The 14,152-nt window shown below is 37.6% G+C and overlaps 1 protein-coding gene across 2 annotated transcripts in view; it reads left to right on the plus strand.

The window, feature by feature from the left end:
* The window catches only part of ccdc146 (coiled-coil domain containing 146), a 64,230-nt gene that overhangs the window by 17,312 nt on the left and 32,766 nt on the right, over positions 1 to 14,152 (plus strand). For both annotated transcript variants that reach the window (XM_088072540.1, XM_042511143.2), the window contains exons 3-8: positions 4,396 to 4,478; positions 5,107 to 5,322; positions 9,796 to 9,853; positions 12,628 to 12,710; positions 12,972 to 13,065; positions 13,169 to 13,242. In XM_088072540.1, the coding sequence (XP_087928666.1) occupies positions 4,396 to 4,478; positions 5,107 to 5,322; positions 9,796 to 9,853; positions 12,628 to 12,710; positions 12,972 to 13,065; positions 13,169 to 13,242 (608 nt within the window). The remainder of the gene's footprint in view (positions 1 to 4,395; positions 4,479 to 5,106; positions 5,323 to 9,795; positions 9,854 to 12,627; positions 12,711 to 12,971; positions 13,066 to 13,168; positions 13,243 to 14,152) is intronic.

Consider the following 14,152-nt stretch of genomic DNA (forward strand, 5'->3'; position numbering starts at 1 on the left):
ACACAGTTTCAAATAATTGATTTCATCTACCGAAGTGGCTCTCAGCCCTTATGGAGGAATACGCCAGAAAGGAAAATATTACAGCACAAAACTTCTCCTAACAAAGTGATTCAATCTAGCTGTAGGCTCGACTCCAGTTCAAACAGTCAGTATAAGGACATGAAGGCAGAGACACACACACACGAGAGAGGGATGGTGTTTCTCTCCATCACAGAGTGGAATCCAGCGCTGTGCCTCGTGGTCATTATTTCTCTCCCTGAGGGCGCAGAGTATTAAAGCCCACAGCTTCTTTTTGTTATACACTTCACATACCTCCTGCACCACACACTCATATTACTGGAAGGTTTATTACTCTCTGCAGTACAGATCACATGCTTGGTTGGGGGAGTACATGAACAGGTATGTGGTTCCATGTGCCGGCATAAATATCTTCCAGTGATTGTCTCTATCGCACTTCAAAGATGTTCTGCCACATGTGAGCCTTATGCAGCCACCCCATAAAAGCCTCCAATACTCTATACTGCTGAAGATAAGTCTTGGCAATGGAATTAGAGAGGCTGCCTGAAACCGCTTCAGGCTGCTTCTCTCAGATAAATGCCCAGCGTATGGCAAGGGTGTCTGTCTCATCACTACGTTACTGAAAACAAAACACTGACAACATGTGATGTGTTATTCAGCCTCAAATTCTGTTTTGAATTTTGTTTTAGTATGATGACATCATTTCTAATGTTCCCATAATGTGCTTTAATTTGCATATTCTAAAAGAATTTTAGATTAAGGACTGCTTATTTTTTATTTATTAATCTGAGTTATTAATCTGAGGAAGGGGTTGGCTGGGATGTGACTTAATATTTTTGTTGTTTTAAATTTCATCCTTTTTTTTCCTTTTTTAATATTCACACTAAATGTACAGCACAGAGGCAGTGAGAATTATCACAAAATTAAACAGTTTATTTCAATTATTAAATCCTCCTCACAGCTTTCGTCACATATGATGTTTCATGACTATCAGGAGATTTTTTTTTTAAATTGATCATTTATGTTGTCACGATTTCTGGCTTTGAGAAACAGTGTAACCATGGCAATTGTAAAAAATAAATAAATAAACAAAATAACTATCATGCCTTTCAAACCTGTCGGTGGATTTTGGCCTTCAGAGGGTATTGAAAATTAATACAAAATACAACCATTAACCTTAAGCCAAATTTAAAAAATCATTTAAATTTGTATAGCCCTACCCTAAGCCAAACTAACAAAAAATAAGTCCCTACCCAGTGCATACAAAATTATCTGACATGCCTCCACCATATTACACCACCCCCTCCCCTCTTCTAAAAAACAAACAGTCCCTTACATGACTAAAGTTAAAGAGATCAGTCCAAACCAGATGGTCCACTCACCATTTCAAGATGTAATGTTTTAAACACAGCTCATGTAAAATTTGTCAGGTGTTTTGCTTGAAGTGACCTTGGGTGATTGCTAATGCAAACTGACAAAAAAACATCTGAATAAATCATATTAACAACGAGAGCCCTAATCTCTATCATTCACAACGTTCATATCTCTGTCCTTTCAGCCCTTGGAACGTGCTTGTGCACTCATGAGCACATTTGACAACAGCCAGATAAACAATATAATGGAATGAATCTCAAAACATAATCGGCTATCCCTAATGTTTGAAGTCCGGGTGAGTTATCAGCCCGCGTGTGTGTGTGTATATAATCGGAGCGCTCGTGTGTTTTCATTGCCGTTAGATTACCGGCTACACAGTCCGACCTGAGATATCCTCAGTTCTGCAGCTCTTTGATACAGACAAGGCTATCCCTCATTACTCCCCTCTCTACCAACCTGGCTCTGAAGATAAGAGGCAACAGCGGTCTTCTGTTTATATCACTGTTTACACACACGGAACTACGTTGCCACAGAGAGAAATTTAACAACAACTCTTGGTGATAATTTTCCCTTTTTGCAACGCTGTTGACCTGATGTCTTTCTCTTTGCTGTGTTTTGTTTTGTTTTTACCAGGTTTCACAGCTGTGTATCCTTTTTTGGCAAATGGTACCTGTAATCTAAAGAACTGTACTGATTTAGGGGCCATTCTCAATTATTTTTCTTCTGCTTTTGAGATTGCAGATAGCTTGGGGGTTTGTTTTTTTATGCTGATTGTAATAAGGTGTTCTGATACTGTGATATCTGCTCTGATGATTAAGGTTTATTCAGCCCAACTTGGGTTAAATCCTCTTTACAGACATCAGGGAATGAGGCTTTGTTGTAGTCGATCAAACTTTGTGTTGGCGGGCTCAGACTGCTATAAAGGAGCTTTTCTTACAACAGTAACTGAAGTTTGAGCATATTACAGCAAAAATAAAGCAATTCTTGTCAAAAAAGTTCTCACTACTATGAAATTTTAAACTCTTTTGGAGTCCCTAGTGGTTTAGTTTCAACTTCTGGAACCTAATTTGTCACTAAACAATATTACAAAAGCGCTTACCGGTCAGAATTGTATTTGATTCAAAGCAATATCATCCTATTGAATATTCTGTCTGGAAAAAATGGCCAACAAGAGATTTCCACATAATGTAATATTCTATTAATATCTTTGCTTTTATACATGCAGCTCCGGGTCAGATCAAAGACTTTGAAATGGTGCAACCTGAGCTGGCACACCCATGCAGACCGATTTGCTGCCAACTTTGCTGAATAAAGCCAAACTGTTTAGGACTGCTGTAATGTCTGGCTGTAGGCGGAGTGCTCAGCTGTGGATGATTGACACTGAGGGAAATCTTTATAAATCCAGCCACCAATCATTTGGTGATAGGAGTTTGGAAAGTCACTCTTAGAGTTACTATCAACCATAATTAATCAATTTTATACAACAGTTAGTTCCAACCAAGTAATTGGACTGGACAAGATGCATTCAATAAGTGCTGATAGAGTACAATATTACTGAGACTTTAATGCATGTATCACTCATTACAGGTGCTCTTAACCTTTAATTACATTATACATTGATGAGCCTACAATAATGGTCGTTGTAAAAAACTTTGCAGCTCAAGGATGAACAATTTTCCACAAATAAGATTTGAGTCAAATTATGAATGGTCGTCAAAAGAGGACGAGGGAAGGAAAGACACTTGGATGCTTTATTGCAAACCTCCAGGTTTGCTCATATGACACCAAAAGATGTTGCATTTTACGGTCAGACAGTTCACTCACTGGAATGACACAAGCCACCAAAGCGACTGTCAAGAAACTTATTTTACTGATTGCACAATAAATGCAGGGTTCCCATGGTCATGGAAAACCTAGAAAAGTTATGCAATTTCAGAGTCTTAATTTTCAAGCCTGGAAATGAGTAAAAATCATTAAAGATTTGGAAAAGTCATGGAAATTTGTTTTGATTGTTACAGTAATCTTCTGTAGATAACCTTCCATGTCCACTTCCAAGGCTTAAAAAGCATATGCCTGCATTATGTTGCAGCATTGCTCTTCAGACTTTTATCTGGAAATGAGTGTTTTATCAAATGCATTAAGAATGCACTGATAGTGTAGTTATTTCTGTTTTCCCTCGTGCTTGAACACCAGTGCCAGACTGATATACTGTAAGTGCTTTTATGATTGTGCCTATAATATTAAATATTTGAAGTGAATATGAACATTACCAGCTTTTAGAGATTGGAAAAAGATGCTGTTGAATATCACACAATAATTACTTTTTGGACTAACATATGATGTACAGTTCTGTTTATGTTATACATTGTGAATGGTCTGGGAAATTTTATTATGGGTCTTAAAAAAGTTATAGAAAAGTTTTGAAATTTTGTTTATGAATATGTGTGGGAAGCCAGCAAATGTAAACATACAGATAAATCTACATGATACAAAGTAGCTGGCTTGCAATAACATGTACACCTACATAATGTACCGAGCTAGTGTGAAGAAATGTTGGCAACAGTCCAGTCTGAGTCCAGCTGCAGAACTAGCTGGCAGAGTCAAATAAATGTTTTGATAAACAAACAAATCATAATCTGTTGTTGCTTATTATTATACACTAATAAATGATGCTTGTAGGATTGTTGTTTAAAAGCAATATCACACTTAAGGTTGTGCTATTGTACTCATTGGTGTCATGGAGGGTATACACAGACAAACGGGGTACCCACATCTTTACAGCCATAAAGAAATTGGAATAGGAGAGTATACCATCTTCCTCCTTGGTAACCTACCCATCTACCTATTGTACACACAGCTTATTAACTACACCACTGCTTGCACTGAATATCAGCTCTCTTGTGTGAGATTGCTTAAATATTTTATGCTACCTCCAAATTCTTCTTAACAGATGTTTGTTTATGTCCATATGATTTGTAATTTTTCTGTTTTCGTGCTCCTCAGTTGTTGTCGTTGGGCAAAATCAGCCAAACCAAAGTCGCAAAACTGAAATCCAGCTACAGGCTACTCCATGACACTCTTAAGAGGTATGGCTTTTTGTTGTTGAAACACAAGTTCATTTGTCGCCCTCATATTTTTGTTTATGTTTTATTTTGTAGATGCATTAATACTGCAAAAATACTGAGACTACAGCCAAGTAGAAAAGTTCAATTCTTGTGACAGCCAGAATCCATCCAACTGAAGTGTCCTTGAAGAAGTCTTCTAACTCCTTATCAGATCTAGTTGTGCGTCTCTTATATACTGCTGAAAAAGGTGTGGAAGTAGCATCTGTGACAAGCCACTGGCTTCTGAAGAGACATTTGGACTGAGGGCACTTCTCACTCAGTTAGTGGAGCCAGCAGTCCTAATTTGAGCAAAGAGGTGAAAGCAAGGATGTAACTGAAGCAGTTTTAACCATCACAGCTGTCAATCAAAAGCATACTTCTTCTTCCTTAAGAATCACAAGGTCATGTCAATAATAATTTATTATAGCATGAAAACTTGCAATAATAATTAGCTCCTAAACAACACTGTCATTTTGAAAAAAATCATATAAAATTGAGATTAGACTATTGTTTTCCTTGAGTTTTTGGCTGTTGTAAATGTCACCACCAGCTAGGAAATAATATTTGTATACTGCATACCATATACTTAAATCATTGTTTCATCCAATAGTACCCAGGACTCTGAGATCCACCTTTTGGGAGAGGCAAAGAGGTGTCGTGCTGAGCTGGAGAGGCTGCAGGCTGAGGTGGAGAGAACAGAGGAGCAGAGCACCTCTGAGGAGCCTGAAAGTGAGGTCAATGAACTGAGGCAACAGCTCCTCCAGGCATACAATGAACTGAGAGCTGCCGAGGACAGAGAGTACAAGACACAGCACCAACTGAGATGGTGAGCTGTATATGCAGTCTATATACATACACACGTTACTGCAGCCGCTCATGCTGCAAGTTTCATTTTCAGTTAGATATTGAATCAAATGACACTGACAGGACAGTTGATTTAAAAGAATGCATCTATTATGAATTCCCCAAATTTGGCTGCAGCTTCGTCTCACAAACAGTTGATTCACACCACTGACAGGAACCCAAGAGACAGAGGAGAATAAGGGCAAAACACAGAAGTGAAACTGGTGTGGGGAAAAGAGAAGTTGTGTACAGTAGGAGAGCATATGCATGCATGGATGCATGTACACACACACCCACACACTCACACACACTGGGGGGCAAGGGCAGCATCCTCACAAGTTTTCATTGACTTCAGAAGGAGGTGAAGGTGAAAGAGTAAAAGACACATGCATAATATTGGTTGTGTGTGTATATTGCTTGGCCTTCAGAAGTTTTATGTACCACTGAAACTGCTTATAGTTATAGAATGAATCAATGTGAAGACACACTAACAACAAAAATCACTCACAAGGAGACAGCCAGCAATTGATTTGAATTGGGGAGATATATGAAATTGGCACACTTGTTTATTTCTGTTGTCCTTTAATGTTTAAAGATATAGAGTTTAACATTGTGGTCCAACTTATTTGAGGTTTCTACTGTATTTATTTTATGTGTTGTGTTGCTTTGCTAGCATCTCTGATAAACCAAATCTACTGGCACACAAGGTAAGCAATGCATCGCTTAGCACAAAACATATTTTAGCCACTTAAAAAAATTAATCAGTATAAGTGTATGCTATATTTGGAATATTATTTCCACTTTAGCTGACAATCTAACCAATTGCAGCAGTGATAGACCAGCAACTCCTGTGATCTGCAAAATAAAATACTGTTTCTGTCAGTGGCTTTGAGATAAATTTTTCATTTCCCTTTCAGCAAGGGCTGTCTGACAGCAGAATAAAGCAGAGAAGAAATTCTAAATATAGAGTACACCTACACTTAGTTTAGCTTAGTTTACTGCCATTTCATTATGTATTTGACACCTGGGTTCTGTACCCAGAAGTTTTGTCTGAAGCATTGTGTTTCAGTGTACATTCAGTTATTCTTTATTTTTATGTCATGGCAACCATTTGGCCCATCCCACATGGGATTACAAGACACGAATAAGCTTTCATACATATTCCAGTCTTGCATATACAAAACAAGTTAAAAAGGTAAAGAAACAAATGAAACAATCTAAAAAAAAATCCCAAATGAGCTGTTAACACAAGGAACTGCCAAATAGATTATCACAAACCCTTTTTTTTCCTTCTCTTCCAGGCATTTTCCAGGTGACTGGATAATTTATATGTTAATAGCCAAGTCAGGGTTTGTGCATTCTAAGTATTTGCAAAATGTATATCTATTCTTATCTTACCAAACAAACCATCATGCAGTTCACACCAGAGAGGACAGCAGAAATCAAAATGAAACTCTGTTCTGCTTAGACACAGTGGACATATTGGACAGATTGACTGTTGGACCTGTACAGTATGTAATCTAGAAGAAGAGCCAAAGGTGAAATACCAGACCTCCGCCTAGCACATAGAGATCTCTGCTTTTTATAGAGAAGTTACAACGTGATTCTCCCCACAGTAGTCAGTTTTTACCATTGTAAGAGTTTGGTTTGTTATGAAAAGAAAAGGCCCTGTTACTTAAGGAGGTGGTTTTTATTGCCATTGCATTAAATGTTGTTTCTGTTTCAGCAGCCAAATTTTTCAAAGACTTATGTCATTGAAAACTTGATGTACACAATTCATAAAAAACAATGCCAGATTTTAAAGGATTTTTATGTTTGCTCTGGATATAACTTGTTTACTTGTCTGAGCTCTCCGCACTGGTTAGTTTTTTGACTTCAGCTCTGCAATCTGTTTCTGTTCCTCTCCTCTAATCCTTTCCTATCGCTCCCACGAGTCTCCTTTCTCATCACAACCAATTTTCCTCTTTTCTGCTGCAGGTTTCTCTTTTCCTTCCCCCCAACTCACTCAACACCACCACCAGTGTGTCCAAAGGGTCAAACACACCCACAGACATGGAAAATAAGACAAGTATCTCCCTCTTTTCTGTATACAAACTCCGCTTTTTAAGGGCCAAACTGAGGTTATTGGAACATTGCTAAGCAACATGATAACATGCAGTAATGGTTCCCAAATATTTTGGCTTCTGACCCTTGAAAACAAAGCAACAATCACTTTTGACCTCCTGTAACAGGTTGCATATGTCAGAGCATTTTTTTTCCTTCTTGCATTGAATCATTTTTTAGAGACCCCAGAAAATGAAATTTATAAGAAAAAAGCAGAAATTACGAAATGCATCAATATCTGAATCTGAGAGTGCTTAAAATTACAGGTACAAAAACTAAGAGCATGTAAAAGTCTCTTCAATATTTCTGAGTGTTAGATGTTATATGGGAATTGCAAATTGAGGCACTTAAAGCAATCAGTTGAGTTGTCATTTAAAGAGATGAAAGCTGAATTTCAAATGTTAATGATGAAAGCAACTGAAATTTCAGGTGAAGCACCAATAGGCAAGTCTTACAGTAGATCCTGTAGGCAGTTTTATGCATTTCCACTGCAGACAGTAACTTCTTCAGCATAGGCGAAGTTCTTACCCGATGGTAATAACCGCGTCACTTTTCTCTCCAGCTCTCACAGTATTTCCTCTTCATGGGCGTCCGCACCTTGTTGATTGTCCACAAAGCAGGTTTTTGTGTCGACATTTTCAGAACAGAAAAAAAAACAGAGTCAAGATTGAACAACCAGTGAACTTAAGTGTTTCTAGCTCCACCTTTTAGTATTGTATCTGTGTGCTGGGTACTTCAACAAAAGGGTTATGAAAAGATAGGATGGAATAAAACAATTCGATTTGTACCATCTACAGCTTTGACTGTAAATGCAAAAAGTACACGAAACAAAATGAATCAAACTGAAAACAAGGCTAATTTTCTATGTTAAGATATAGAAGGAATGGCATCCTTGGCACACGACCTATCCCACTAGCAGGCTCATCACGCCCACTCTGCACCGTGCTCATACGTGCTCATTGATTTCCCCTTGGTTAACACCATTCGCCCTATCAGCGCTGCTGCTGTTGTTTGACACTGTTGAGAGCCGTCCAAGCAACTCATGCCCTCTCAATATCACATAGAACCTTTTTAAGCACCACAGATACTGTTATTGAAGTGTGAGCACTAAAATCATCTCACAAATGTATCCTAGCAAGACAAAGGAAGAAAGAAAAATAAGTAAATTTAACTCTAATATTCCTAATGCTCCTTATTTAATCAACAGCATTATTCTTATAAGTAGGTCTCTTTCTTATCTTCCCTGCATTGCGTTTGACCCTGGATTGCTTCAGCAATATTAAACCACTCACAGCACATAAACTCAGCACTGTATTTCAAAGATATGATCTGTAGGATACAGTGATTTTTAGTGCAGAGCACACACACTAAGGCAGGGAGTTGAGGGCCTGGCGGTAATTGAAATATTAAATGAAAACCTCTTACAGAGCATTCTCAGAGGATGCGGTAACAGACAGGATTAGACACTGAGTGTGCATATTATTTGTGACAGTGTTTGGTTGTGAGCTCTGTTGTCCGCTCATCATCTCTTTCTCCTTCGTCTCTTTCAGCCCCTCGGGCCTAATCTTCCTCCCTCTTCCTGACTTTTCTTCAGTTCTTTCTCCATCCTCTTCTCCTGTCCAAATGGCCGGCGGTCTGCATATGACAAGCAGATGCTCACCATGCAAATATGCCTTTTAAAATCTTTGCGTCCTTTATCTTTAGCCAAACATACACAGGAATTCAGCACTTTTTCCAGTCACATATTTTAGCATTCATGCAGCTTTCTCTGTGTATCAGTTAATATCCAATATATCAACTTGTCAGGAAGATTAATATCATTTACTTTGTGAAACGTGTAGATGTACACTATGTGCTATTGTAAGGTTTTTCAAAATGACAGAGCTGACTCCAAATTGTTTCATACAAACTTTAATCAATTGCTCAAAAAGCATCTGCCGTAGGGGAGTAAAAAATTCATAGAAATTCTGTTTTTATATGCACATTTATTCTGTTTTCAGTACTTCATTTATATTTCTTTGTAGTTATGTATGAGACAGCTTGTGTACACTGGTTCTTTTTTATACATTATGTGTGTATAGCAAATGGTTTATAGCAAATTATCTGAAACTTTTGACACTCTATCCTTTTGTATTTGGTGCTTTTTCTTTCAAGTAAGAAGTGAGCATTCGTTTTGGTTAACAGGAAACTGCACACCAGTGAATTTCTAAAAATGTTAATACCCGTTCACTTCATGGCACTCCTCTTTCTGTTTAACTGGGAACTGAAACTTGTTATTTGTTTCTCCTAATAACACATTTTGTTTTCTTTTTCCAATGTTCTCTTCCTCTTCCCTCACCTCACCCCTTTGCAGTCTCTGGGAAGAGAAGCAGTATCTGGAGAGAGAGAATGAGATTCAGTCGAAACCTGCTGTAAGTTCATCATTGCACCATCCAGGTGTAGTTTCAGACATGTGGATTACATCTGTAACAAGGAGGATAAATATGAGTTTTACTTTAAGCCTCCATTCAGGCTTAATCCTTCAATATGAAGACTTCCTATTGCCTCATTTTGGAGCCATTTAAAACTGAAAAAAAAAAAAACCATATTACAATCTGCTCTTTAGTTGAAAAAGTTTTAATCCTTGCTACGAATGTAAAGAGATTTTTAACCTTTGTTCATGCAGGCAATTTAAGTAATAAATGGCTGCAAATCATCCACAAAGGCAAATGAGAGAGCAAAAATCATGCGTAAAAGCTTCAAAATTAATGAGTGCAGTATTATTGATGTTTCTTATGTTTTAGAAGAAAAACATGGAAATCTCTTTAGCTTGTGTTAACCACAGACTCTATTTCAGGCACTGACTTTGAGACGAGGTTACTGTAGGAGCAAATATGCAAACTCATTTATGGCTTTTAGGATTCATTCCTTCAGCACTCTATGATACTCACACGATATTAAAATATACATGAATCACTTCATGTTGCATGACAGACAAGAAATGTACAATTAATAATAAGAATAATCTTTAGTTCGCATATCACACTATAATCTCTGTATTTTCTCAATGCTGTGTGATTTCTACACTACAATAATATGCTGTAGGGCAAATTGTATTATGTTCATTATTTAGTCTGTCGGAAGTCTAACGCAATGTAGTGCAGTTTGAGTTCTCGGACATGAAAATCTACAGTAGCTGCTGAATCACGAGCACCAAAATTCAGTAGTTGTTGAAGAAAACCAAGAATATTATCATAAAGCCCTCCGGGAAGTCTCGAGGAGTATCATATTCACAATTCTCCAATCATCAGACTTCATCAAAAAACAGTTGGCTGTGCCGCTAATGGCAAAAGAAGGTTAGATTCAGAGCTTTGTGGAGCTTGTTGAATAAATTCAGCAGCTTTAATTAACTTTTGGAGTTCCTTTATGCAACTGCTGTTTAATTACTGATCCCAATAAAAAAACAACCCAAATGTTATACAGTTCTGCTCGCATGCCTCTGGATGGTATCGTTTCCATAGCGTCTAAAAGTGTCTCATGGGTGACCTTCAACAAAACAAACAGACGAGAGAAATTAAAAATGAAGCTGAATGACAACTAAGGCCACAACATAACCAATTTATCCTGGAGGTACTGGTCATTAGTCCTTGTGTTGAGTTGCATTAAAATTGAACATTAAAAAGTAAATTTACATTAACAAAATACTTCTAATACCAGTGACACATGCCAATTTGATGCTCCATAGGTAGCCAGTATTGCAGTGAAGCAGTTGCAGCATTTTGACTGCCCATCATGAATTATTGAGCGGCAGCATTGAGTGGACAAAAGCATTGCACCAGGACTCAGGAACAATTCTTAAAATGTGCAACATCAGAAGTGTGTGATCAAATAATACTCATACAAGCAATATGGGTTATTATCATTTTGGAATTTTAAGTTTAAGTATAGTTTTATTTTTAATATTTTGAGTAACTGACTAGTTTAATTTAGTTGCCATACAGTTTTATGGTTAATTTTAGTTTATATTATGAGGAGAGCCTTGATTTATAGTAGCATTCTATCTGCAACTTAATCCATTTTCAGAAAATGTTTGCATATCAAGCATCTTTTTCTTTTTTTTTTCTCCGGGGTTTTACAGCAGCCGGCATCTGCTATGTTGCATTTCTGCCACCCTCTATAACTACAAAAAGACGTTAAACACAACAAGAAAAGTGGTATAACAACCACAGTGTATATAGAGCGAGAAATTTAAACTAAATTTACCCACAGTTATAATAGGCTGTAGTTCCGTGTTGTCTTTGTTGTAATTCTATTTAGTTTTCATGCTTTTGAATTTTTTATTTTTAATTGTAGTTAACAAGAGCATTTTTCACCTCTGGGTTTAGTTTCTTAGTTTTCATAACTGTAATAACCCTGCAAGTAATGCCTTCTTCTGTCTGTGTGAATAGCAGAAGCTGCTGCCCTTACTAGAACAGTTCAGGCAATATATTCTGTTAATGAAACGGCATTTATGTGTAAAGGCCGGGGCCTTTTTTATGAGTCCTTTTCCCATTGTTACTGAAACAATATGCCATATCAACCCATAACATTAGTGTGATATTAACGCTAATGAAGCAATTTGCCTGCTTCTCTCTCAGTCACACGCAAACACACACTTGTCAAACATGATTAATAAGCTGTGTGTTTCATTACAGAGCCCTCACATACATGTCTAGTTATTATGCTGTATGCACCATAGATGTATGCTTGAGGAAAACCACAAACTAGCTTTAAAGTGCTGTACATTTATCAAGCTGAATTGATAACAGCTGGTTTAGTTGCAGTTGTTTATGTTCATAGTCAGGCTTGCAAAATTGGCTTAATGTAATCCAACATTTTGAGCATTGTTAAGTGTCAAACCTATCTTTGCTGTGCAGAAAAAGGATGATAATTAAATTTTACACCTCAAACTGGAACTAATCACGGCATTGAAAAACAGCACTAAAACAAGTGAAACTGGTCGCAAATATATAAAAAGACAGTGAAAAACAAAAATTCCTGTACAAGCAAAGGGTGCTAGAGCTGACTTGAGAGTTGAGATCAGACACTAAGAAATGAGAAGAACGCTGGTATTTTTGCCTGTAGCCTGAGCTCAATTAAATTGTCATCATAACGCTGATACTCTTGATATGTGATCCCATCCTCATACTGCTGGTGGGTCCTCCAGGATCTGGAGAGCAGAACAAAGTCCCTGCAGGACAAATATGAGGATCTGAGGAAAGAGGTTTCCCAGAGACAACTGGAAGTCAGGTATTTTATCTCGCTGCTCTTCAGTGAGCACACATGCAGTTTGCTCACATTGCCCTGCAGATTGAAACAGCTGTACATACTCTGTGAAGCTCCTCATGACATTGTCTACTGAATTGTCTTTTCTTTCAGTTTTACTCAGTGTGATATTATTGTCAATTTAACTCAGAAGCAGTGCAGGTGAATCTTAAGTGCTGTTAATCAAAATTTCTTCAGATAATAGGCTTTTTCTCTGTGTGCATCTTGCCCTCACTCCCTGCACAGGAGTCTGACGGAAGATGTGGAAATGCATGAAGCGCAGATATTGAAAGAACGAAAAGAGCTAGAAGACAAGACAGAGATCATAGAGCTCAAAGAGGTCTGTGTGTGAAAGCATGTGTGTCTGTGTATACATTGCTTAAAGCACACCATCAATAAAATAACAAATCTGCTTTCTTGCATTTGTGTGTGTCTCTAACAAGGCTGAGAAAGCCCAACTCATCAGCATCCCTGACCAGATTTTCAAGGAGAGTGAAAGAAAACGCTCCAAGAGGGAGTAAGTACACCTAAATATTCTTTAGTGAAGGAAAGTTAATGTTTCAAACATCGGGACTGAAAATGAGCCCGTCAGGGTGTTTCAGTGAGACAACTCTAAGAAGAAAAGACAGCAGAAACATCTTTTGAAAATTAAGTCACTCCCTGTCAGTTGGCTCAAATCCTTCTGTAATCTGTCTCCTTCCCTTCATCTTTATCTCCTATACACGTAAGAGCTCGATTTAAGTGGATGAACTCAGAGTTATCTAATGGAAAGCGTGTGTGCTACTCATTGTTTTTGCTCAGCACATAATCTGTGAAAAACTTGAGCAAAGTGTAATGTGTATGTTTCTTCATTTTCATTCAAGAAGCTTCGGTTTCCAGGTACACACTTGTTGTTCAGTTTCTACTCTGTAACATTTGTTTCCAGCCATACCTCAGTCAAAATGAGGAACTGAAAAATGCAGGTCTATTTGTAGCAACCCTAAAAATAATGGACATAGCCACCATGACATCAACCATTGTTCTCTGGACTTTGTTTTGAGACCGTAAGATTGGCATTTTATTTTGACAAAATTCTAGACATTTCCACTGCAAAGAAATATAGAAAAGGCAAAAATCTTGCCTTTGATTTGAAAATTGATGTTCAAAACTTCCTGGGAAAAGACCCCAAACCCCAGTTTCATATGCTTCACCTCCAATCTTGGCAGTAAACATGTTTATTTCGGCCATTCAAGGAACTGCAGTTTTTTCACTTTGCATTGGCTTTATTTTTCAGCCCTGGGGGTTGCTGTTTGGTAGCAATAGTCAAATTATTCTGAAGAATTTAAAGGTTTTAATCCCTCTAACTTAATTAAGAAAAAACATGACAACATATGCATGAGACATCATTAAGTTTCGTATTCAACTGCAGCTGCAGTCAAGCCCCTTTA

The sequence above is a fragment of the Plectropomus leopardus genome, chromosome 22 (assembly GCF_026936395.1).
Source record: "Plectropomus leopardus strain MGB_pleo_1.0 chromosome 22, ASM2693639v1, whole genome shotgun sequence".
Lineage (NCBI taxonomy): Eukaryota > Metazoa > Chordata > Actinopteri > Perciformes > Serranidae > Plectropomus > Plectropomus leopardus.